At 51.3% G+C, this 25959-nt stretch overlaps 1 protein-coding gene across 5 annotated transcripts in view; it reads right to left on the bottom strand.

Moving 5' to 3' along the window:
- The window catches only part of CCDC88C (coiled-coil domain containing 88C), a 124530-nt gene that overhangs the window by 95307 nt on the left and 3264 nt on the right, over positions 1–25959 (bottom strand). For all 5 annotated transcript variants that reach the window (XM_032344659.1, XM_032344660.1, XM_032344664.1 and 2 more), the window contains exon 3: positions 20765–20873. In XM_032344659.1, coding sequence (XP_032200550.1) covers positions 20765–20873 — 109 coding nt within the window. The remainder of the gene's footprint in view (positions 1–20764; positions 20874–25959) is intronic.

Raw genomic sequence — 25959 nt, 5'->3', positions numbered from 1 at the left:
CATCTCTGTTGGCCCTCCGCCATGGCGGGGGGGTTTCCATCACAGCAAACCTGGGCTTGGACAGAGTCTTTAGGTTCACCAGCTGCTGGATGACTTCAAAGCCAGAAGCTGGTGTCCTTTCTGGCAAGTGCAGGGTGGCCCAGGGATCTGGATATTGGGGGGGGGGGGGTGTTGTTTTTTTGTTTTAAATTTTATTTATTTAGGGGTGGGGGGAAAGTGTGTGTGTATGTGTGTGTGTGCACATGAACTGGGGAGGGGCAGAGCGAGGAAGAGACAGAGAACGTGAAGCAGACTCCACAGTTGAGTGTGGGGCCCCACTCCAGGCTCAAGCTCACGACCCTGAGAGCATGACCTGAGCCAGAATCAAGAGGCAAAGGCTTCACCGATTGAGCCACCCCAGGAGCCCCTATTTCAGGCATTAAAAGTCTATTTTTGTCACCGGGTACAAGGCTTGCTGTTTGTGGCACATCTCCGTCCACATTTCTCGCAGCCCAGAAAACCCCGCGTGCGTATTTACTTGTGAGGTCCCCCAGCACAGAGGAAAACACTGCATTGGGACCAGAAAGGCCCAGTTTCCAATTTCAGGTCTGACACCCACGAACTGCTTGTGACCCTGAGTCAGCCACTTTGCAATGGAAATGAAGCCAAGGCCTCATCTCCTCATCTGTGAAATGGGGCTGATAATCCCCGAGCCATTCGCCATATACTTTTTATGGATCTCCTGACGACCAGGCATTCTCTCTCTCTCTCTCTCTCCTACGATGAACCTACAATTAACATAAATGCAGCCAGCAGACTCAGGCCGGGACCAATGGGATTTATGTGTATTTGCACATGTGTGCACACACACATCCTCACCGTGGTCACATCCTGGTTCCTCCCTGCTCTGGTGGCTGACAGTCTCCGTTGTAGAGGCCCATCTGTTTTCTACCCGTGGAGCCTGCCTCCTGTGAGGCCACCATCACGGTGTGGGACACGACTGCTCAGACTGGGGGAGATCCTCACCAATTCCTTAGGTGACACCCTTCCTCCTCATACCCTATGCTGGGATGACCCAAGGGACCCAGAGGGACCACCTAGCCCCCTAGACCACCTCAGGGGCCTGAGAACTACCTGTAGCACCTGCCCAAGAAGGCGGCCAGAACCCGATGCCACGGGCTGGTCTGGGCCCCCTCTCCCGTCAGACGCAGTGAGGACGGTGCTTGCCGACAGTTACCTACTGAGGGCCAGGCCCTCCTCAATATACTGGCTGCTTTAACCTCTGTCAAACCTTGTTATGATTCCCATTTTACAAACGAGGGAAACTGAGGCACAAAGGAGTGGAGTCACAAGCCCGAGGTGACATTAGCTTTCGGTGCCACTGTTCACGTCAACATGGATGGAGGCCTCTAGCACGGGGATGCATGTTGGGAAAGAAAATGAACCACAGGGCTGGAAACACAAAATGTTTCCGCGAGGATCACTGAACTTGTTTGTGAGGTCTGTCAACAGAAAGTTTGGGCTCCGAACCTGGTGAAGGCGTTGCCTCGGCCTGGTTATGGTGCCGAACCACTGGGCCGCTCCGTTCCCACATCGCAGAGCCTCTCGGGCGCCACGGAAAGCTGTGCGCACACAGCAGGCTCAGCCCAGAGGCTCCCAGCCTGCAGCAGGGCAGTGACTGCGGGCAATGAGCACCCCGGGTTTTCTGAGGAAGGCTTTCAGCGGAGCAGCAGCGAAATGCGAAAAGAGCATCTGACACTCCGGAAAAACGCCTCCGGATGGTTAGAGCTTGAAACAAGATAATGACACCAAACAGGAGAAATCCATCTGCCTAAGGACAACCTCCAAGGTCTCTGCCAACAGCACGTGTTTTCCAGCCTTATCTTGAGGGGCCCAAGGACAAGTCAACTCTGGTTCAAAGGGCCCGAGTTGATAAGGTGAGCCCCTGGAGGCGAGGCTCCTGCTCGGATAGCTCTGGGGCTGTCCTGAGCGCTGTGCCGGGGCAGACCGGGGAGAGAAGCCAGTCCGCAGCCCTGGGAGGCCTGGACAGCAGGCTCCCCTGTGTCCTCTCCCAGAAGCCCGCTGAGGCCATGCCACTCGAGCGGCAGGCATCGTTAGGAAACACACTCCAGACAAAACCACCCTGCGATCGCGCGGACATCTGCTGCACGCATCTGCGCGCTCACTTTCTGTCTCCCCCGATGTTGCAAAGCCAGAAGCAACTGAAAGCCCAGAGCCACCTTGCCCTGTCCAGTCAGGCTGGGTAAAGGCACCAAGAAGCAAAGGCAGGTCAATCTGCCTCCGAGAAGCTCACAATAAGGGGGAGACAGGAGCGGAGGCCTCGGGTCCTGGGCTCAGCTGCCGGCTGGCTGCCTCCAAATCACCGGAGGGACAAAAGAAAACCACCCCGCGACCCGGGGCTTCTACCCCCCTCCCCCTACCTCCCGGTCTGCTCAGTGAGCAGCAGGCTAGACAGGATCAGAGGCTCTCGGACTAGCAGCTCATCGCAGTCATCCGATTAGAAGCTTCGAAGAGAGCTCTGAAACAGTATTGATACCCAAGCCCAGCAGGACCAGCTAAAAGCCAAATCTCTCACTTTGGGGCGGAAGGGTCCACACGCTGCCTCTGAGGAGCTCCAGGTATTCCTGAGTGAGAACGCGGCACTGAGCCGCTCCGCACTTCCCTCCCAGCTTTCGTGCTGCCGGCCAAGCCCTATTGTTCAGAACCACCGCCACCCCAACCCCCACCGCCCCAGCCCCATTACATTCTCCTGAGCCTGACCACCACCATGTATCAGGCCCCGGGCATGTCGAGAGAGGATGGGAGTCGTAAGTGAGTCCCAGTCAACGTACACAGATTTTGGTCATGTCACAGGAGGTCTGACTTGCAGCTCCTGCAGCTCCGCTCACCGTGTGGCTGCAGCCAAGCCCTTCTCCCACTCCCCCTGCCTCCCCGCCCCGCCCCCCCTTCCCGGGTAATAAACCTCAGCACAGCCTTCCAGAGCTTTGAGGCTGCCCCTAAACCCTTGGGGTCCTCAAACACTGAGATCCAGGCTCAAGGTACCAGGGGGCACCCGCGCCAGGGACACCCCAGACTGAGGTGTCTGTCACACTCCACCACCATGACTCTAGATCCTGGCCGAGAACCTCAGCCGTTCTGGCGAGACATGAGCTCCAGGCACCGCTCAGAGCAGACCATGTGTGTGTCTGCACCCAGGCCCTCAGTCAGGAGCTCACAGTAAGCTCTCAAAGCCATCTGTAAATAAGAAATACACACGGCAAGCTGTCAGCCACTGGGGCAGCACAGAAAATGACTAAAAAAGGCTCGAAAACACTCTAACACATGACGTTTCAACCAAATAAAGACCAAGATCTGTTCTCACAGTGGGCTGTGCCCCAGAAGCAAGCTTGGGGGCAGAGAGGCTCACTCCTCCCCCTCTGGGGCCTATGTGAAGGACTTCCTTGGGTATTAATAACCCCCAGCTGTCCCGGAGAAAGCCAGAGATTCCCTTCCCAGGGCAGAGCCACAGGCTGGGAGGGACAGTGAACTCCGAACCACTTTAATGTGCTGAGCTGGCAGGATGGCAGGGAGACATCTGCCTTCTCTCTTTTTATGTGACGATTTATTCTGAGTGCCATCCTGTTCTGTAGTAACAATAGAAGGCAGCAAAGAGAGCATCCAGATACCTGGCTCTGGAGAGTAGGCCAAGGTCTCCTTCACGGGGCGGGAGGCGGGGTGGCGGGGGCGGGGGGGCAGTGGGTGTTGCGGAAAAAGCTCATTTCCAGATGGAAAAGGACCTCTCCCCCGGCAATTGTTCCCCAGCCCAAGGCAGGATATCAGGCTGGATGTCAGGCCACCACAGATCCAGGACCGACCGAGGAACACAGGGAGCATGCCTGCCTTTCACCTGGAGGAGGGTCCAATTAGTTCATAGTAAGGCCGCGGCAGCAACTGCCAAGGGCAGTGAGGTCATAGGTCAGGTAGGGTGAGGTAAGGGGTCGTAGGGGCTGGGAGAAAAAGGGCTCCAACCACTCTCCAAGTCCAGACACTAAAATGGGAGTAGGAGGGGCTACAGGCCGGCACCCCCCCACCAGCTCCCTCCTCACCCTCCGGGTGAAGAAGGTGGTACAGGGAAGGGAGTCACAGGCCACTCTTCTAGACAGACAGTGATCCCAAATTCAAAGTGGAGGTCATTGACCCAGACCCAAAAGACTTCAAGGGGAAAGGGACGCTTCTCTGTCTGACAATTTATTCCCTGTTTGATTTAAGCAAGAGCTTCTAAAAAGTCCTCGTCTCCCAGGACTATCCGTCATCCCCAGGAATAGCCTGGCTGCCCAAATTTAAGATTAATTGCTTTGAGGTGGAAAGACCCCTATGCTGACTCCAGGTGAAAAGGTTATTCTTTTAAACAAGAGGGGAAAAAAAGGAAAAGAAAAAAGAAAGAAAGAAAGAAAACAAGGAAAGATGGAGGATAAAGGAAAGGGAAATAAAAGAAATGCTGACTGACCCTGCTCAACTAGCCACACAGGGTCCACCAGCCACCGGAGTGGGACAGACACGCGCCACTCTTAAGCTGGGGCCGGGGTTTCGAGCCCTTGGTGACCAACATCACGTACTTTCTTACTAGATGCTCTCTTCATTCCTGTGGAAAATATTTGAGACCAGTGTCTGGCGCAGAGCCACATGTTCCACAGAAACCTTCTATCCTCCTCTTCATTTATGCTTTTAGCATCTCCATCTCATTACGGTATGGAGGGGGGAGCATCTAACTCAGTGCCACACCCACACGCATGCCTCGAGCTCTGTGCTAAATGCAGGAACACCAAAGGCTGCATGTCCCAGGTACCAGTGCTAAATAAAGCGCCCCCACTGCGGAAATCCTTGGGGCTGTGAGGCACATGTCTCCCAGGAGCACGCACCGACCCAACCTCTTGATTCTCTAACTGGCTATGTCTAGTCCACACTGCCAAACCCGAGAACTAAAGCCCACAACTACCCCCCGCCCCCAGTATCCTGAAGCCACCAAAGCCACCTTCCTGGTACCATATGCAGAAAGCCAACAGTTGGTCTCATTCTCCTATGAAGATTCCCAGAGCCCAAAGGAGTTAGACACAAAGAAATCCAAAACAACACAGACTCTCCCAAAACAGAGAAAGGAGTGGAAACTTCCTACTTCCTGTCCCTGGGTCACAGGTCACCTATCTGAACCAGAAAATGGAGGGACCAGGGGCTTCCACAAGGAAAGGGTATGGGTTCAGTCCTTTCTTTCTTTCTTTCTTTCTTTCTTTCTTTATTTATTTGTGTTTGGTAAGACTATGTAGAACACACAACATAAAAACCACAGAAAATACACATTCACACTTACCAGCTTAACCGATGTCAAGTGTACAATGTAGCAGAGTTAAGTACGTTCACAACTACACCAACCTCCAGAATCCTCTTCAACCTGCGAAGTCAAACTCTATCCCACCGGACAGTGTAACTCCCCGTTTCCTCTCCCCTGTTCCCCAGTCCCCGGCAACCACCATTCTGCTTTCCATCTCTACAGATCTGACTGCTCCAGGTCCCTTACAGAAGTGGGATCACGCAGTCTGCCTGTGTCCGTGACTGGCTTACTTCACAAGCACCCCGTCACCTGGGTTCATCATGCTGTGTGTGGCAGGCGTCAGAAATTCCCTTTATAAGGTGAATATCCCATTGTATGTATACATTTTGTAATCCATCCACCCAGAGATGGGACACTTGGGGTCACTTCACCTCCCGGCTTTTACGAATAAATCTTCTACGAGCATGGGTATTCTTCCTCGCTTTTTTTTTTTTTTTAAGATTTTATTTATTTATTTGATAGAGATCACAAGTAGGCAGAGGCACACACACACAGAGAGGAAGGGAAGCAGGCTCCCTGCAGAGCAGAGAGCCCGATGCAGGGCTCGATCCCAGGACCCCGGGATCATGACCTGAGCTGAAGGCAGAGGCTTTAACCCACTGAGCCCCCCAGGCGCCTCTCTTCCTCCCTTTTTAAGTCAAAGATGATTTCTAAAATCAGAGAGCCTACTCAAAGACTAAAAGGTCAATTTCCCTCAACATACCATGTTTTTTTCTCTTCTTTGTTTCGGTTGTGATCTCTTACACGTTCTAAACTCCTCCCACCCAAATCTGAACACACACTTCAATTTCAAAGTCATATCATGAATTCCCTTCCCAACTCCTGCCAGCTGCTCCCAGCCCTGTGGGGACTTTCAGGGTGGCAGCCACCACCAGGACCACCATAAAAGCCATTCCCAGTTGCCCATGTTCCTGCCAACCTGGCCATCCACGGTGGCTCAAGCTCCCCCTTCCACAGGCTGTACCTAGGAGTTCCAACGCACTGGGCACAGAAATGACCTGCGACTTTGGCACTGGGTCACCTCCTCTACCATATGCCTGCCCTCCAGCTCCCAAAAGAACCCACCCTTTGGAGGTGGAGGGTGGTTATGAACATGGAACCCTCACGCCCTGACCTTGACCTGCCAAGAGCAGGGAGGGGAAACCTCAGTCAGAACCAGAGGAGGAAACTTTCACAGGGAAAAGAGGAAGGCTCTGCTGGTGACAATTCTGATTACTTTCTGTCTAAAAAAGGCTGCTAAAGGGCTTATCAAAGTGACTTTGCCTTTGGAAACCAACGTATCCCACCTTTTGAGCCCCAGAGTCAATATTAAGACCCAGAATCTCAGTGCAGGGAATGCACTCTAGCAGAAACACTGGACTCCAGCCTGTCACGGACAGCTTGCCCTGGGCAGTTCTCAGCCTGGCCCCGTGCCTCTTCTTTCAGACACAGCTCTTAGGATCACACCAAGTGACAGGGTGGCCCATCAGCCAGCATTTATTAACCCCCCAGTCCCTGGGAGGGCACAGGCTGCCAGTTCCTGCCCTGAGAAAAACCTGCAAACTGGTGTAGGACCCAGAAAAGGCAGGTAGGCTCTGAAATGATGGGGATCAGGAAAAATCATTTAAAAAATCATTAAACCCAGGTTTAAAGAGGTAGGCAAGGGAATGTGCTCCATTGGAAGAAAGTGCCAAGCCAAGATGTAGAGGTGTATGGGGAGGGGGAGTGGGCATGGAAGGAGCAAAGACAGTACGACAGCCCGATAACAGGTCCCATCTACCCGCGCCAGCCTCCAGCTCCGCAGTGAGTGCCAGGCTGACTGCCAGGTGCTGCCTGCCACACCCCCTCTGACCCAGGGAGTCAAGGGCAGCTGTCCGCCTTGGACGAAGGAGGAAATAGCGCCGAGGGTCAGATTGCTTCCCCGGGGGAGGAAAGACCACAGTGCCTGCTATCTGTACAACAGTGTGGGGAGGTCACTATCCAGAGGCCTCCCCAGGACACTAGCCAGGAGCAGACAAGTTAAAGGTGGCCTCAGAGTTTACCTCCCAAAGGAAGAAACCGGAGTAGTGACAGGTGACGACAGGTGAAGCAGGTCAGATCTAAGCACCTCTACCTCCCCGGTGACCTACACCACTGTCCCCATCTGCCGTTCAGGATTAACTGCCCCGGGCAGCCAAAGAAAAGAAGGGCCTGGACTCATCAGAAACCACCAGCTCTTCTTCCTTTTGGCATCTCAACCTTGGGACATCCACAGCTGTAACATAGTTTCCATCTGAAAAGTCCAATTTTATAAACTGTAGTCTATGAAATTCCAACATCACAAATTCTCACTGTAAAGGGGCAGGGCAGGGGAAGCATCTAGAAGACCAGCTTTGTACCAGAAGTGCCAAAATGCCTTCAGAGTTTCTGATAACTTCAGCAGCCACCGTTCCACACTGTAAAGGGAAGTAAGCAGAAGGAGGAGCCTGTTTGGTGGTTGTGGTTTGGAAAGGAGGCATTCATTTTCAAGTTTTGAAGTCATTAAGCCTAAACGCTACAAAGCTCCGGGGAGCCAAGCTGGCTAGACAAAGTTGAAAACAACCAATGTAATTTCCACCCCCCAGGGACTGAGCCTTTCCAATACCTGACATATGGCATCTCCATCAACAAAGCGAACACCACATGAAAAGCCTACAGGTTGGTGTGAAAGCAGCAGGGGACCCCTGGAAGACTGGGATTCAAAGGCTCCAGCCACACCACCCCAGCCATCCCACTGCATCTCTGACCTCCTCAACGGTCAGGTCCTAAATCCCCGGGATGTGTCAGGCACTCAAGGGACACAGAACAAATAAAGCAATGCCCTGTCCTCCAATTACTCAGTCTACAAAGGAGCCACAGGGCGGAGAGCTTTCTAGGGCCACTCTAGCCTAGAGACAGGATCTTGGGTCCAGGCCCAGTACTATAACAAGTGTCCTGAATGCCAGGACTGACTGATTTTCTGAATTGCTTACTCCAGACTCATGGGTCCTATTGTGTTGCATCTTGTCTCTAACACATGCTACTGGTAGACCTGTTTCCACGCTGGTGGGCTGGGACACAAAATGCAGTGCCTGCTTTTAAGAGAGTTCACTGCTGGCAGCAGATAAAACCATGAGCTAACAGGTCTAGACACTCAGGGCACTGTAGGCACACAGGAAGCTCAAAAAGATCACAGAGGAGGGAAACGCACTGGGTGAGTCAAGCACGTATGGACGTGGTTATTAGACTGATCCAAACATATCACAGTGGACCCCGGGGGAGGGCCTTCCTCAGTCCCCTAACTCATGTCAGTGAAGCACGTCCAGTGAGGCAGATCAACTCACAACTCTGCCCAAACAGCGGGCGTCTTACCCTCGAAGTACGGGCACCAGGCCCTCATTCAACCCCCATCACGGTCCTTAAGGCAGACACTATCGATATCCCGTTGCAGGTAAGAAAGACTCTTGGCTCTCCAAGGTCACAGCGCGAGTGGTGAGCTCCAGGGAACCCCACCTCTTCCTCTTGCCTCTGCAGATAGGCCCCCCGCCACTCTCCCTGCCGGCTCTCTGGGCTCGGCCCTTACAGGATACAGACCGACTGCCCTCAAGGCCTCCAGAAACTTGGCATCACTCCAGGTGAAGCACAGAGACAACCGCAATAAGGTATCACCCGAATTTTACAGGTGAAGTTACATGACGTGCCCTAAGTCACAAGGGTAGTAACAATGACACACGCGTCTCTAGACCCCTGCAAGAATTAAATGACCCGACCTGACAGAGCAGTGAGTTGCCTTTACTTCCGCCCCCCCACCCACAATCTTCCATCTCGTTCTCCCCACTCTTGCTTCACCTTCCTGCCCCCCTTACCCCCTCACCCACTGGGGGCAGTGGCCAACCTGCTCCCCCCAGCTGGGAAAGCAAACCTGACTCCACCTCCTCCAGAACCAACACCAGGACACCCCCCTACCCGAGGGGGCGGCCCGTGGAAGTGTGGAACAAGACATCCCATTTTCCAGCTCCATCTTCCTTTCCAAGGGATGAACTCTTGACCTGGGCTACAAGTGGCAAGAGTTTAACAGGCATATTGCTCATAACATTTCAACAGAACAATGTATAGTTGTATCGCAGGAGGACAGGAAGGCTAATACATACATACCCGGGACAGTTCTGTTTGCTGGCATCAATAAAATAATCAATGAGAAGCAACCCAGCCAGTGCAGCCCCCAATTAGCCGTTGGTTTTTTTCCCCCTCTTCTCTTCCCTGGGTACATCATGTAATTCACCCTTCTTTCTCATATAAAAAACAAAAACAAACAAACAAACAAAAAAACCCTTGCTTTTCCCACACCGGTGGAGACTTTTCTGGTTACTCTGGGATCTGTGCTCCCTGGATTGTGGTTCTGAGGCCCCAAGTGAAGAAGGCCTTGTTGTTCTTCAGTTCTGCCTCTTTTCTGGGTGGACAGAAGCAATGGGAGGCATCCCCCCCCACCCCTGCCACAACGTGCCCCCTTTCCTCCCTCACAGCATGGTCCTGTATTTAGAACACCTCCCCTCCCCTTTTAACCTGTGGAGAAACCTAATCCCAAGTCAATGGAACCCTTGCAGGGCGTACCCGGCAGCCCTTCTGAAACCCTCCCCTCCCTTCAAAATATCACCCACACACTCCAAGCTGGGGCCTCTTCAAGGCCTCTCTCATCCTTGGTGAACCCACCGATTTCGGACATGCACTTCCTCATCCTCCTCAGGCTTCCTCTTCACCACCAGAAAAATGACTCAAATTCGATCATAAAGGGAAAGGACCAAGGCCCTGAATGCTTCGGCGCCGTTGCAGGAAAACGCTGCCTTTCCAAAAAGAACAGTTGAACAACAAAAACTGTTATTAGCCTTGGAGGTGAGCCATGCAGGAGGCCCGACAGAGGGGCGAAGCCTGCCCGGGCAAGTTCTTCGGAGACTCCTTTTGACAAAGCAGTTGTAACATCCAACATGCAGAGCTTGGCACCGAACACCAAAACCCAAGGCAAGGGAGAGACTCTTTTTTTTTTTTCCTCCTCAAAATAAGAAATCCATTTCCCTCCTTCTCATCACAAAAGGAATGGGTACCTCTTAGCACTTCCTCCACCTCTCTGATGACCCGGCAGTGCTGGACTCCCACGGCCCTGACCACTCGCAGCCCGGTTCTGAATGTGACCAACAAGAGCTAACTGAAAAGGAGGCCTGTTCACTCCCCCTTAAGAGCAGCGCAGCCTTCCCTCGGCATCTGAGCGCTTCGCAGTCGGGGCTTGGCTAATATTCTGCTGCAAGCACACATTCAGACCACCTGCCCAATGAGGGGGGGTGACCCCCCACCCCGGCCCCAACTTCCACCCTCCCCCCCGGTCTCTTCTATGCCAGGCTGGAAAAAAGACAATTCTTACAGGTGTGGCCACAGACCATGAGAAACCTTGAACAAAAAGGTATGGAGAAGTAAATCCATGGTGAGAAAACATGTATCAGAAACAGGATTCTGGAAAGAAGTGCCATTCAGAGTTAGTAGAGGAGCCAGGACGAGGCTCAGATCTGCAGATTCAAAGGTCTGAGTGGGCCATCCCTGTATGGGGTACGTGGGCTCAGTGCTGTGCCCAGTGGCCCGAGCCAGGAGGCAGCCCACGGGGCCTTGGAGGAAAGGAGAGTGTGGCCGCTTAGGGGCAGGAGGAAAGCCCCAGTGATTCAAGGTCTGAACTCAAGGTCAAGAGGGGGAGCCCAGAGAGACCAGAAAAAGGGTGTCTACACAGATTCTCCCCGCCTCCTGTCTCTGTACCTCCCCCTCTCTCTCCCATCGCCTTCAGCCTCCACCGTCTGGCCAAGTTCCAGGTCCACTAATTACATCAGACCCACCTTTCACCCCTCCCCACCCTCCGCAATTAGCCTTGATTCTCTGCTTCCTGCTGCTCTGGGGGTGCAGCCCGAGGCCAGCTGCTCCCTGCATCCCACCCCTGGCCCAACCCCGGAAGTGCTGGCTTCAGAAGGGGCCTGAAGCGATCGGGTCCCTTCCTCTGCGGCTCCAGGCTGGTGTGAAGTCTAGTTCTCAACAAGGGGAAGGCCAAGCAGGAGACCCCCCCTCCCCCGGGAGGCAGCACTCTCAGCCTGGCCCGCCACACGAGGCTCCTGGCTCAGGAAACCCCCTCGCACGGGTGTCCGTGCAGATCCAGAGGGGCCCTGTCCACCTTCACAGCACAGTGCCTCGGCCTGCCCCAAGCTACCTCCCAGCACGATACATGCAGAAAGCCTGATTTTCAAAAAGACATTTCACCAAGCAGCCGATGACCAAGAAAATCTGCAGCTCTCTGGGACTATTTCTAGATCTTACTCGATGAGCCTCACTTTACTAATCTGTAAAATGGAGACAGCAATTTCTTCCCCGCGGGGCCAAGGCCTGGCCCACAAGAGTCACTATTACCTTCCCTCAAGCTTCTGACTGGGCCAAGAAGCTGAATCTCAAAGTCCTGGCTTGCTATTCAATATGTCTGGACAGCATTTTTTTCTAGAAACAGGAAGGAGAAAAGACAAGTCAAGTCCATCCAACGCGTGGTCTCCTGTTTAGCAGAAACAAAACCTGTGTCTGGAAAGGTCTGGGACGGTGCAGCACGTGACCAGGTATTCTCAGCCCTGGTTGCTCCATCCCTGGTCCGCAGGACAAGGAGGGTCACAGGTCAAGAGCAAATGCCTCTGTTTAGTGTACAAAAGGGGAATTCCAGCTGCTCTGAGAGCTGCCCCCTCCTGCAGTGGCTGCCCCTCCAGCTGACCCTGAGCTACAGCCACTCAGCCCCACGGGGCAGGCCCTGAACCCCGAGGCCCTGGTGGGAGCAGGGAGATCTGCTGCAGACCTCAGAGGTCCGAGGCCTGGGAAAGCACCTACCTTCCCCTCAGATGCTCACTCCAGGTGGGGCACGGAGCAAGCTGCCATCCACGGCCCCACGTGGGCAATGCCCCACGGGATCTCTCAGAGCTCGTCTCCTCTGCCCCTACTTTGGTCCAGGCCCCCCTGATCTGCACCAACTCCCCACTCCCTCCTGACACTAATCCACTCTTTTTTTTTTTTTTTAAGATTTTATTCATTTGAGAGAGTAAGGGAAAGAGAGCATGAGAGGGCAAAAGGAGAGGCAGAGGGAGAAGCAGGCTCCCCACCAAGCAGGGAGCCCAATGTGGGGCTCGATCGCCAGAACCTGGGATCATGACCCGAGCTGAAGGCAGATGCCCAACCAACTGAGCCACCCAGGTGCCCCAACACCAACCCATTTTTAATATGGGGACCAGCATTTCCTTTTTTCAACTTTCCCTTTTAAAAATTCTCCTGGGGGTGCCTGGCACAGATGGTTAGCCATCTGCCTTTGGCTCAGGTCATGATCTTGGGGCCCTGAGATCTAGCCCTGCATCGGGCTCCCTGCTCAATGGGAACCTGCTTCCCCCTCTACTGTTCCCCCTGACTGTGCTCTCTCGCTCTGTCAAATAAATAAATAAAATCTTAAAAAAAAAATTAAAAATAAAAATGTTCCAAAGACTCTCGAGTCCCCCAGGATAAAGTCTGAATTCATCAGCATGGCATCTGCTCCCCCCACCCCCACCCCATCCTGACACCTCAATGTTTTCCTGCCTCACCCATCACCACCTGGAAAGACACCCAACCTCTAGCCACCTTGAAGAGATTCAATCATCTCTCAAGCTATTTTATGTCTCTACAGCTTTGCAGATGCTGTTCCTCTCCTAAGACACACCCATGGACCTCATTTTCTGCCAGTCTAGTTCAAGTTCTGCCAAGCTTCCAAGACTCGGGACAAGTGTCACCCACCACTAGAGAAAGCTCCCTATGAACGTCACCCCTTCCCAGGCTGTGATCACCCAAGTGTTTCAGCGGCTGGTTTACCGGCCTCTCTCCCACGCCACTAGATGTGGGTAACTCAGGCATGGAGAATGGCCTTCAGAACAAGAAAGGAAAGAACCAGGCAGCCCCTGGCAAGGGACACCCATCTCTCCGGGTTTCCAGAGCTTCCCCATCCCCCATTCCATCACTACCCTAGAGACAACGAGGGCCAGGAAGTGAGACGAAGGAAAGAGGAAAGGAGGGGTCCATGCAGACCACCGCCCCTCTAGGGCTCACTTCCCAACAGAGTCTGGAAGGTCCCCTCTTGAACTGCACACAGACAGCTACCAGTTCCAGGGAAGCAGGAAAGCTCCCCGGTCAAGTCCACAGCAGAAAAAGAGCTCCCACTGCTGACCCGGGGACAGGACGCTGGGGCCTCTCTGTTGAAGACTGTCCAGCCTCACCACTGTGCCATCACCGCGCCACCATCGCTGGGAGGCTGTCCCACTGGAGACCCCAAAACAGACCCCGACAGTACTCCCCACGCAAGGAAACCTGCCTGGGTGTACAGTAAAAACCTCAGCCCTTCATCTGCATGGCAGAGACCCAGAAATAGTCGTCACGCACTCAACAGCACGGAACACGGCGGGTCTTAATACTACACGAGGGGCATGAACAGGCAAGTCAGCAAGAAACACAGAAGACCTCAAAGTATTCATGCTCCGTGACCTGGGAATTCCATACCGGGCCTGTAGTGCAAGGAAATGAAAACATTTGGTGAAAGGGTTAAGTACCAGGTATGTTCACAGTGGTGGTGTTTGTAATTCTGAGACACGAGTAACTCAGTATCAGCTGCAATGGCAGCCACATGATGGGAGGGCCGTGTAGACACGAGTAACTCAGTATCCGCTGTAATGGCAGCCAAATGATGGAAGGGCTATGTAGACGCTAAAATTCCTACTATGAAAAAACATTTAATGACGTGGGAAAATGCTCCCTGCACAGTAAATGAAAAGAAAGATGACACCTGGTCTAGATAAGGTAATCCACACTTTGAAACCCAGGTGCCCACGGACGCAGAGAGGGAAGGCATCAATACCAAACGTTAACGATGGCATCTCTTAGAGGTGAGATAACCGGTGAACATCATTTTCCTTATTTCTCCCAATCAGCAATCAGAACATATCTTTTTAATACAAGAGACTACTTTCTACACCCTCAGACTCTAAGTCCAAGTTACAAAATCAAGAATATCCACTCTCCTCCTGTGGAGCCTCACGGTCCTGCTCTATAACACTGAAAGCAGAAGGGCACCCAGATGGCTCAATGGGTTAAGTGTCAGCCTCTTGAGCTCAGCTCAGGTCATGACCTCAGGGTCATGAGATGGAGCCCTGCATCCAGAATTCAACATGCGGCCCCGCACTGAGCTGGGAGTCTGAGTTTCTCTCTCTCTCTCTCCCCTCCCCACACCCCTCCCCCCTGCTCGTGCTTTCACTCTAAATAAATCTTCAAAAACAAACAAACATTGGCAAAACCTCTCCCCTGCAAATGTGATACACTGTACTTGTCATAAAGCAAATTCCACTGGTATTATAGAAATGGCCCATGTGGACTGTTGTATGTTCCCCCGAACACCGTCCCCATCCATGACAGCATGTCACACCCACCTACGCAGGCTTCACTTTAACTGAACGCTACCCCTCCAACCCCCCCACCCCGCCCAGAATGGGACAGAGCTACTCGAGCTTGCCATGTTCCCACCGACAATATCAAATGTACGTTTCCTTCAATTCTTACTTGTGACAAGTCTTTCATTTCTCCAACTGAGCGCTCATATTTCTAGAGATAATTCTAATTTTCACTAGTGAGCCCATGCTTATCTAAAACAACCACCACTGAAAATGGACAGATCTCAAAAACAGGATGAGTAGGGAAAAGGTAGGGCCAAGTGTATGGAAGTTTTATCTAAAGGCACCACACAAAACATATATATATATATACATAAACACCCCCCCCATATATACAGAGAATTAGAGTATAAAATCGTGAACCGGATACCCACGAAATTAACAATGGGGATTATCCCTAGGGCTGGAGGGAAGGATAAATGGACAAAGGTAATCCACACACTGGAAATGTCCTGGGGACTTCGATAAGAGAAATTTTATTTAAGGGGGAAAAAAGCCTCAAACAGCTATGAACTATATTCATGTGTTCATATTTAACAGATACACAAGTGTTTATTTGAAACATCTGTACTTCTTTAATTTTCCAAAGCAATAAAGAAAAAAAAAAAATGACATAAGATAAAGCAACCCCAGACTCTTCATTGTGCCATTTCTTCTGAGGTAAAGAATAATATTCAGGACAGCTGGGTGGCTCAGTCAGTGAAGCTTCTGCCTTCAGCTCAGGTCACGATCCCAGGGTCCTGAGATCGAGCCCCACGTTGGACTCCCTGCTCAGCAGGGACCCTGCTTCTCCCTCTCTTTCTACCTCTCCCCACTGTTCATGTGCGGACTTGCTCTCAAATAAATAACTTTTTTAAAAAGACTTTTTATTTGACAGAGAGACACAGCGAGAGAGGGAACACAAGCAGGGTGAGAGGAAGAAGCAGGCTTCCCGCTGAGCAGAGAGTCCAAAGCGGGGCTCGATCCCAGGACCCTGGGATCGTGACCTGAGCCGAAGGCAGATGTCGAACGACTGAGCCGCCCAAGTGCCTCTAAATAAGTAAAATCTTTTTTTTTTTTTTTTAAAGATTTTATTTTATTTATCTGACAGAGAGAGATCACAGGTAGGTAGAGAGACTGGCAGAGAGAGAGAGAGAGAGCGGGAAGCAGGCTCCCTGCTGAGCAGAGAGCCCGATGCGGGACTCGATCCCAGGACCCCGAGATCATGACCTGAGCCGAAGGCAGCGGCTTAACCCACTGAGCCACCCAGGCGCCCCTAAATAAGTAAAATCTTAAAGTACATCATTCTGGGTCTGTCCTGGCTTCCTGACCATGGTGAGAGACCAGAGCTCACAAGGACCGAGTTTAAGGACCTCCTAAAACAAAGCTTCCTGGAAACGACCTGTAATTCTTGGTTGTCTCTGGCCATCGTGTGACTGTGGAATCTGAGGCCCGTGAGGGCCCATCTTCTTCTGTTCAGACAAGAACTCAGGCCCAGAGAAGGAAAGCAGCGGTTCTGGCACATGACCTATAAGGGGAACAGCTCCAAGAAACTGCTGATTTCTCATTTCAGGGTAAGTTCTGCAGGTGGGTCCCTACATCCATCTGAGGGTCCCGATTTCCAGACAGAGATCTACGTAGACCTGACAACAAAGACCAACACACACCCGAATTTATCCAGGTTGCTGTTCAAACTGCTTCCCACCGGCATAAGGTCAAAGAAGCCTCTGTAATTCACGTGAAAGCAGGCCCCAACTGTTGGGAGGAGGAGCAGGACGGCAGGTGTCCAGGGCAGGGCAGTGGGACACAGTGCACAGCCCCCAAGGAATAAACACACACCAGCCCCTGCTGCACCCAGGACTTCTGCTTCTACTAGATGCACTTTCCCACTGGCTCGACTGTCAAATGAACGTGCATTTAATGTAAATCCTCAAGAATCTGAATATAAAATAATCATTCAATCAAAATAATGTTAAATCCAAAATTTAACATTAAAAAAGCAAAAACAAAAACAAAAAACCAGCCTCATATGATGGCAGGGCACAGAGCTGGCCCACGGGGGGCTTGGGGCAGCACGCAGGTCTGGTCTAAGCTTGCCTTTCCTCCAGGCCTCTCAGCAGATGTTCCTCCGCCTGTGCAGGCTCGTCCTGGAGCGGAAACCTCCACCTCGGGCTGTCAGCCTTTTCTTCTGCAAAAGGCAATGACAAAACCAAGCACTCTCTCCCTGCTTCCCTGTTCCTGGACACACGAGATGTTCGCCCATCGTACATGACGGAGAGGAGTCACCTGGGGGGACCTGGCTGAAGGTGCCTCTTCTGGACATCACTAGAAACACTCTAACCCTTCGTTCCCACGAGAGTGCACAGCAGAATAGCCTGGAGGGCTTGTGAAGACAGATTGCTGGACAGCCACAGCCGGTCTGGGGGACGGCGGGGACTAACAATCTGCATTTCTAACAGGTTCTGGGTGATGTTGATGCTGCAGGTCTGGGGACCACACTTTGCGAAGCCCACGGATTCCCCGGCTTGCTGGAAGGATGGTGAGAGCAACAGCTGGGGAACTTCTGAAAATGCCATTTCTAGGCTCCAGCCCCGGAGAAGTCCAAGCAGCAGGTCAGGAGGCAGCCGGGACCCTGGCTGACACACCAGTGGTCAGACTGAGGCCGGCCATGCTGGTTTCCACGCACCATCTACTGTCTGCCCCAGACAAAGGTCAAGGGTCATCACCTCCACAGGTTTTCAGAGGCAAAACTTGAGCTTCCTTGTACGATAAGCCCATGCTACTCAAGAGAGGCCCCCATCCTTTCTAATGGTCCCTGCCTTATGGTGCCTCAGAAAAGAAGGGGTCAGCCAGTAGGCAGAACCGCTGCTTGGCAAACAAGACCCAAGGCAGGATTCTGTGACCTCAAGGAGTCTACCAACAAAAAACCATGGACAAGCAGTAGTCTCACCAGTCGGGGGGCAATCCCTCGCCCTTCCAGACTACCCTTACCCAGTAAGGAGCGGCATCTGCTTTGCCCCATCCCGAGCCCTCCCAAGCTGGAGGGCCACTTTCACAGGGGGACTCGGGCCATATTCCTCTTGGGAAACTTTCTTTCACCTCTTATAATAACAACCAAGTATGTGTACACTTGAACGTCAGGTGGCAGGGAAAAAGGCAGGATATGCAATTGTATATATGGGACGACCACGACCGTATAAAACAAAAACTATTCATGGAAAAACTGGAAGGAAGTTCTTTTTCTTCTTGCTACTTGTTCTCCAAGCTGTTTATAAAGAGCAGCGACCTCTTGGAGGACCAGGACTTAACTTTATTTTACAATAAATCAGAAAGAAAAAATATACAGAGCTGCCCACACACCTAACCTGTGCCAGCCCCGAGAGGAAGTGGCCGGCTAGCCCCCCAGGGAGCAGGACTGACTGAGGAGGGGGGAGACGGCTCGCAGCAAATCCTTGCCGGGGGCTGGGGCTGCCAACGCACCCCAGCCCCGAAGAGTTAACAGCATAGGAGCAGAACAAGGACGCAGGGTCCCTCTTTCCACCTGTGAGTCTTTCTGGGCCCTGAGAATGAACTGGACATCTTTTCCTCCCCCTGACCATGTCTTGTCTCCTGGAACTCTACACGGAGCAGCTACCCGACTCCAAACTGACACGGTCTCTACTGGGTATCACGCTCTGTCCAGCCAGCCGAGATCCGGACGGTTGGGAGCCGCGGTTCAGCACCAGCGCGGACTCCTGTGGCCAGCAAGAGCCGAGGACAGCCCCCGGGTGGCCGACAGCTTGCAGCAAGGGGCTGATGCGGCACGCTGCTCACGGACAGCTCTCGGCCCCCCGCGAGAGGTTACCATCCCTGCGGCCTAAGACACACCTGTGGAGCTACCGCCACCTGCTCTGGCCAGTCTTGCAAGCCTGCTGTTCTGAGTTTCTGTCTCTCTCGTGTTCACATCCTCCCGAGTTTAAATTCATGTGAAATTGGGTAAAGCAGATAAAGATCTGAGCAACTGTGCAAAACTTAGACCTTGACAGATCAAGGACAGGCTGGTCTTATGCCCCCATGTCTTCCTCTACCTCTATACACTTTCCCATTCTCTCTTTCCCATGACCCTCCAAACATGGAAACTCAAGTCACCTGCCAAGACTCCACTCAAGTGCCGCCTCCTCCAAGAAGCCTTTCCCACCCTCTCTGTAGCATGAGTTAAGGGCCTTAAGCTACCTGCACTCCACGGCCCCTGGCACTTAGCACACAGCATCAAAAGCCCCTGCTCACCAGGAATGTGCCTACAGATTGGGATCAAGTCCTGAGGACATGCTGAACCACCAGCCCTGCCACCAGACAGCCCCCCACCCCATGCCCAGACCCGAGTTCACAGGCAGCCCCACTGTCTTTGCTCAGCTTCCTTTGCCCATGGCCATCCCCAGGAAAACACTCTCGGAGTATTTCCCATCTGTCAACAGCATGCCTGGGCCTGAGTGTGGCGCCCCTCAGAGGAAAACAAACCCATTCAGCCCCATAGATCCAGCTCGCCCAGGCCCCCCATCCCATCACAGCTGCCATCTATCTGGAACTAAAAGGATGGGGCTGGATCTAAGCCTCACAGAGGCTGCTCAAGAAGTCCACAGCGCCGGGCCACCAATGGTCCATGCAGTGAGCCCAGGTGGCTTGCAGAGCTGGCCATACAGGGAAAGAGTCCCAGCATAGTAACCCTCTCTCACGCACCCCAACCACGGTGGGAGGGATGACAGATACAATCATCTCGGAAAACCCAGGACAAGGTCCACTCCCTCCCTCTGCCATCCATCTTCAAATTCGTACTGAGTCCTCAGAAGGGATGCTCCCGCGGCAACTGCAGTCCCCTGCAGGAAACGGCCCAGCACGTGGTGTGATGCCTCAGCTGACCTCAGAACCAGCAAGCACTGCATGAGGACAGAGAGTGAAACACGGTGGCCTGAGGATTCCCTCATATCGACAGGGACCTCACCACCCTGCAGATACCTCTAAACCCCAGCACACAGACTGGCTTACAGTCCAGGAACCTGATGCTAAGAAGAGGTCCCAGAGTCAGAGTCTGCTCAAGGAATCGGCAAAGCCCCAGCATGAATTCTGGAAAAGATATCTTCCTGAGCAGCCGTTCTCAAACCGTGTTCTCTAAGGTCCTGGCAACCAACAGAGATGCCCCAGTGGGAAAGGAGGGTGCCAAGCAGAGAAAACCAGAGCCCCCGACCCTGAAGTCAATCACAGTCACAAGGGCTTCACCTGGGGGTTGCAAGAAAAATGCACAGCTGGGAGTAAAGTTTCACGGCTAAGAAGTTTAAAAGCCAGGGCTCTGAGAGACACAGTTTAAATCCATTTCCCATCAACATCAACAACTCTCACCTGACCTTCCGAAGGCGAAAAGCCCTTCCCCATCAGGGCCCCCTGCCCAACCCATCACCTGTCTGCTGCTGAGACACAGGGAGCACCTGCCACTTGGCACCCTGAACCCCAGCGCTCCCGTCTGCATGTTGGGGGCACAAACATAACCCTTCCGCGGTCTCTTCTTTCCCTCAACCTTGTCAGTTACTCCTGAACAAAGACTCAGTCGCTGTGGGTGACACCCTGTCAGGGTCCCCATTCAAGAGTATGCTTGGGGCTGCAGCTGTGAATCACGGCCCGTCCCTGGGGTCCTGCCATACCAAGCACGATGCTCTGCACACAGCTCAAAGGATATTCACTGGACAACTTTGTTGTCCAGCATCTGACACGCTTCCCACAATGCAAAAAAAAAAAAAAAAAAAAAAGGATGCAAGTGAAAACACACCAAGCGTGAGCAAGCAAATGCCTAACCAGGAACAATTTCCTCTTGGCTTCCTGCGGGGAAAACCTTTCAGTGACGATACCACCAGAGGCACAGCCAAACTCCAGGGGAACTCCCAGCCCTTACCTGGTAGTACGTCTTAATGTTTCTCACCAAGATGGTCAAGTTCTGAATGCGAAGGTTCACGTCATTGTTGACGTGCTTGTTGATGCGCTGATTTGTTGGCCTGGGGTCTCTGGAGAAGGAAGAGAACGGAGGAAACTGCTTATCCCAGCATTTGCCACACACCCCATTTCCAGCCGAGAGCCAGCTCCAGGCCGCCCCCAGCCTCACTAACTACGCGGTTATGACAACATGGCTCAAGTCAAATCCTTACTCCGTTACTGCCAAGCCATGGACCTTGCGGGGGCGGCGACCCATCACCGCCCTGATCACCCAACCCATCACAGGCCCTGAGTCAACATTATTTCTGCTCCCACTGCTAGCAGCACCCATAAACCACCACCAAAGGTCAATGCAGACCCCAAAAGTGATACTGTCTGAAAACCAATAACCTCTCCCAAGATAGATTTCAAGATTAAGAAGAGCAAACCAAAATACAGGAAACATCAAGAAAGGGGGACAGGGAGTACATTTTCTGAGTTAGTAAATCAAAATCATTCATGTTCCATCTCACCGGGGTCCTCCACCTCCGTCACCAGATTGGTCTAGGGCCGGTGGTGCCTGTGATTTACATTTTCAGGCACACAAATCTACCCTGAAAAACCAACAGCAGGAGTCTGTGATGTGACCTGGTGTACCACATACCCTACGAGAAATGCTAAGCACAGAGATATAAATAATTCATGTGGGAAACCCCCACGGTGTCATTTATTTTCCGATCTCGGGCAAAAGTCAGGTCTGGTTGGGATGAAACTAGAAATCAATCAAGTGATTTGTATTTCCACTCATCCACGTCCAGGACGTTTCTCAAAATGTTTCTTCTTATGTGACGAGAACAGACTGGGTAGACTGTAGACCGGATTTAGCTTCTACCTTCCCATTTACCACACAATGCGTCTAACAAAGCCCTCCGTCCCATGTCACTGTCTCATTCAAATGAGGGCTGTTTTCAGGGTTTCATCTGTCATCCCGGCCCTGGGAGACGGCACGAGGGCAGAATGTCAGCCCCTCTTCCTTGGTAATCACCCCCACAAAGGGACAGGAGCCCAAACGGGAGTTGGGCAGTTAGGGAGATCAACCTCCATGCCACGCGGCTCATTCCAAAGCCAGTAATTAACAAAAAATTGACAAACAGTAAAAAAAAAAATCCACGAGGTGAAATCATTTCAGTCCTCACTGTAAGGACAACCTTTTTTTTTTTTTTACTTTAATAATATGAGCTGTTTAGAATTCGACCATTAAATATTTGACATATACACCAGGAGTCCCCACCATGCATGGTGTGTTCGCAAACCCCTTTACCTGTGACACCCGGTCATAGCCACAGATTTTATTCAGTAAGCCTGTATGCCCCAAAAATAATCACATGGGCACCTTGGGGCAACCAGAGAATCTCTTTTCAACTGTCATGTGACAACGTTTCTTATTGTCCCCACACAGTAATGGAGTCAGGCCAAGCCATTTGCACGTTACATTTCTCTTGGAGCCATTCATTACTGAGAAAACAAAGGTTAACAGTTCAGTGGAAATTAATTTAGGAATAGAGGCCGCATTCAGAATTTATACCACAAAGGCATTTTTAGCTACAGAAGTATACTTGACATTATAAACAATTTATCTTAAAGGCTCACTTCTCCCCTCTTTAGATACCTCAAGAGAGGAGAAGCAATTTCATTAAGTGACTAAAGTACTTCTTAAAACAGAACTCAGAGAGCACGCAGAGCTTTCCTCCTTGGTCTCTGTAGTCACAGCTTTAAGTCAGGGGGCTTCACACACGTGTTGGAAAACAACGTGCACAGTTCCTGCGTGTGCAAAGGCACATCACACACCCAGGGTGGGGACCTGTGGGTTCCCCAGATAATAACAGAGGAGCCCCTGCCCAGCTCTGCATTTGTTCCCCCAGGTCAGCTAACTGAAACTAACTCCAAAAGAGCCTCCACATTACTGTAGAAATAGTTAGACTAATTATCACGATCATTAGTGCTCCATCCTTCAGCGAAGGCTCTCAGGGTCAAGAGGTTATGAAGAAATAACTGGAAGCAAAAGTCAACTACGGTTAAGAAAGGCTCATCCTCACTCTCCCAGCACGGAGTAACCCCCACCTTTCTGTGCTGCAAAAAGGGGACAGGAGACACAGATGCCAGTCCATGACCAAGGTTCTCTGGGCCCCAGGGCACTCATCAGCAAAATGACTACAGGATTCTTCCAGCCCTAGGTGGTCACTCAAGAAGGTCAGCTCTGCACAGGCAAACGTGGACCCATACATGGTCCTATATCCCAGGAAGAGGACATCCCATAACCACTGCACAACTGTATGTCCCCAAAAGCCATCATTACTAACAAGGATCTTTTTTTCATGATATCCCTAGAATGCAAAGGCCCAAGAGCCCCATAGCAAGAGGTCAGAGGATAGGAGGGAGGCACTGGGTGCAAGCATCTGGTAGCTTGTCCGAATTCAGGAACATCTGGAGTCCCAAGTGTGGGGCCCTCGGCACTTACTTATAAAAACTCCTAACTAGGGGGTACCTGGGTGGCTCAGTCAGGTGAGTGTCTGCATCTTGATTTTGGCTCAGGTAAGATGGGCTTGGTTCCTCATTCAGCGGGGAGTCTGCTTGAGAGTCTCTCTCCCCCTCTGCCCTCCCACTCCTGGGCACACGTGCGATCTCTAATAAATCAATCTTTTAAAAACTAAAACTAGAAAAATGCAAATCAACTTGACCTAGAATTTTAAAGACAGAGGATTTACATTTATGGCAACCTTGCCCACTCCCTCGGGAAAGCCAGCCTGCAAATTTTAGTTCTATTCCAAAGGCTTCCGAAATTTAAAAATGAATCAAGAAATGATCTATTGGGACACCTGAGTGGCTCGGTGGGTTAAGCCTCTGCCTTTGGCTCAGGTCATGATCCCAGGGTCCTGGGATCGAGCCCCGCATAGGGCTCTCTGCTCACCAGGGAGCCTGCTTCCTTCTCTCTCTCTGCCTGCCTCTCTGCCTACTTGTGATCTCTGTCAAATAAATAAATAAATAAATAAATAAATAAATAAATGTTTTTTTTTTTTAAATGATCTATTGACATAGAGATGTCCATGTCCACAATGTATCATGGGTTGAAAAACAGGGATTGTGAAAGACAACAGCATGAGCCCATGTCTGCAAAAAATACCTTAAGGATCATATATCTACATACTATAGACATCTGAAGACACCAGAATAAAACCATTGCTACCTCTACATGGTAAAATCATGGACGATTTTATTTGGCTCATCTTTCTCTTCTACTCTCCTACAACCAATGTAAATTTTTGATATAATTTTTAAGGACTCAAAGCCCCCCACCCCCCGAAGAGTCTCATACTCTATAGCCAAAAAAGGAAATCACTTAAGTTCACAAAAGTCTTTTTTATTCTGACACTTTTCCGACAACACAAACTCATTCAACTAACAAGTACTTGCCCTCAGCTTTTATATATGCAGAATGGGACTAAAACTCCTCTTGCAACACATTAGGGGGAAAATTATTCTACAAATGCCTTTTAGAAACATAGGAAACTCAGGGTGCCTGGCTGGGTTGGTTGGTGGAGTGTGCAACTCTTGATCTTGGGGTTGTGAATTCGAGTCCCACGTTGGGTGTAGAGATCACTTAAAAAGGTGGGGGGCGCCTGGGTGCCTCAGTGGGTTAAAGCCTCTGCCTTTGGCTCGGTTCACAATTCCAGGATCCTGGGATCGAGAGCCCTAATCGGGCTCTCTGCTCAGCAGGGAGCCTACTTCCCCCTCTCTGCCTGCCTCTCTGCCTACTTGTGATCTAATAAGTAAAATCTTAAAAAAAAAAAAAGTCTTTAAAATAAAAAAAGAAGTTTCGGCAACTGTTTGACTTGAGGATGTTTCCAATCCCTGAATAATATATTATCCTGATTTTTACAGTAAGCACCGAGGGAAAATCTGAACAAAGCAAATAATGCTTGACTTACTACAAGCCTTGCAAAGGCACAAGCTGACCTCAGGCCCAATCCCAAGTTCCCAACTGCACTCAGCAGCCATTGCCTTAAATCAGGTGTCCCTTCTCAAAAGTACAGATGCATACTAGCCATTATTATGGCTCAGGCACGTGGGGGGGAGACACCCCCCCCCCCGGGGCCCTTGGCCTCTGTTCCGAACAAAGCTGAATGTTTGTTGGGCATTTTCTAGATGCATAATCTTATTTAATCCTCCCAAGTGTATAAAATACAATCCCCTTATTACAGATCAGGAAGTTGAGGCTTACAAATTTTAAGTAATTTGCCCAAGGAAGCAGAAGAAGTGGTAGAGAGGGGAATGTAAAATTGTCCATCCCGTGCTTTCAGAGCCCAAGGGCTTAAATATCTTTCTACAAGACAGTGAGAAATGCGTCCAAAGTGAATGAGCAATCTGGTTTTCCCTTGGGTACCAGCAGATTACCCAGAAAGACTGCATTGACAGAGGAACGATTCAGCACGTTCTCCCATGAATCGTGGTCCATGCCATTCAATGCCTTTCACTGGGAATTCTCCTCCACCTGGGCCTCCCCTGAAAGCTGAGCCCACAGGGCTTTCCTGCTTCCAGGCACTGATGTCACTGGGAGGCCAGGGCCAAGAGACTACGACCGCAGCCTTCTTCAGTTGCGGAGACAATGCCCAGGTGTAGCCACGTGACCCCCGCCGGCCTCCATATGGCTCTGAAGTGTTAGGTAACACGCCTCTTATCTGAGCTCCATACCCACTTAGCATACTGCTCTCTTAATCTTCTGGTCCTACCAACTTGGGGAGAATTTATCAAAATAGGCAAATAACACCCGTTGGAGCTACTAGCTGAGGAGATAAGGCAGAATATAGTCTTATCACTGACCTGCCCGTTAGCCTGACATTTCTGCATTTGGCAGAAGTGAACACAGAGGCTTTTGTACAGCATTAGATGGAGGGCTTGGACGCGGGTCCAGGAGTCCAGTTTTGCTTTAGTTCTCCTTAAGAGAGGGCCCAGGCTAAGAATGATGCAGTAATCTAGGAGATTAAGAATGTGGGAGAAAGGAAGACTAGAAAAATTCTTACAGGGCACCTCCAATCCCTTCTGGATTAAGATGGAGTATTTGTAATTGACACTAGTACCTATTAAGTGATAAGGACTGTGCTAATTGCTAACATGTCATCC

The sequence above is a fragment of the Mustela erminea genome, chromosome 5, assembly GCF_009829155.1.
Source record: "Mustela erminea isolate mMusErm1 chromosome 5, mMusErm1.Pri, whole genome shotgun sequence".
Lineage (NCBI taxonomy): Eukaryota > Metazoa > Chordata > Mammalia > Carnivora > Mustelidae > Mustela > Mustela erminea.
Note: the sequence above shows the minus strand (reverse complement) of the source record. Positions and strands in the feature narration are given on the sequence as shown.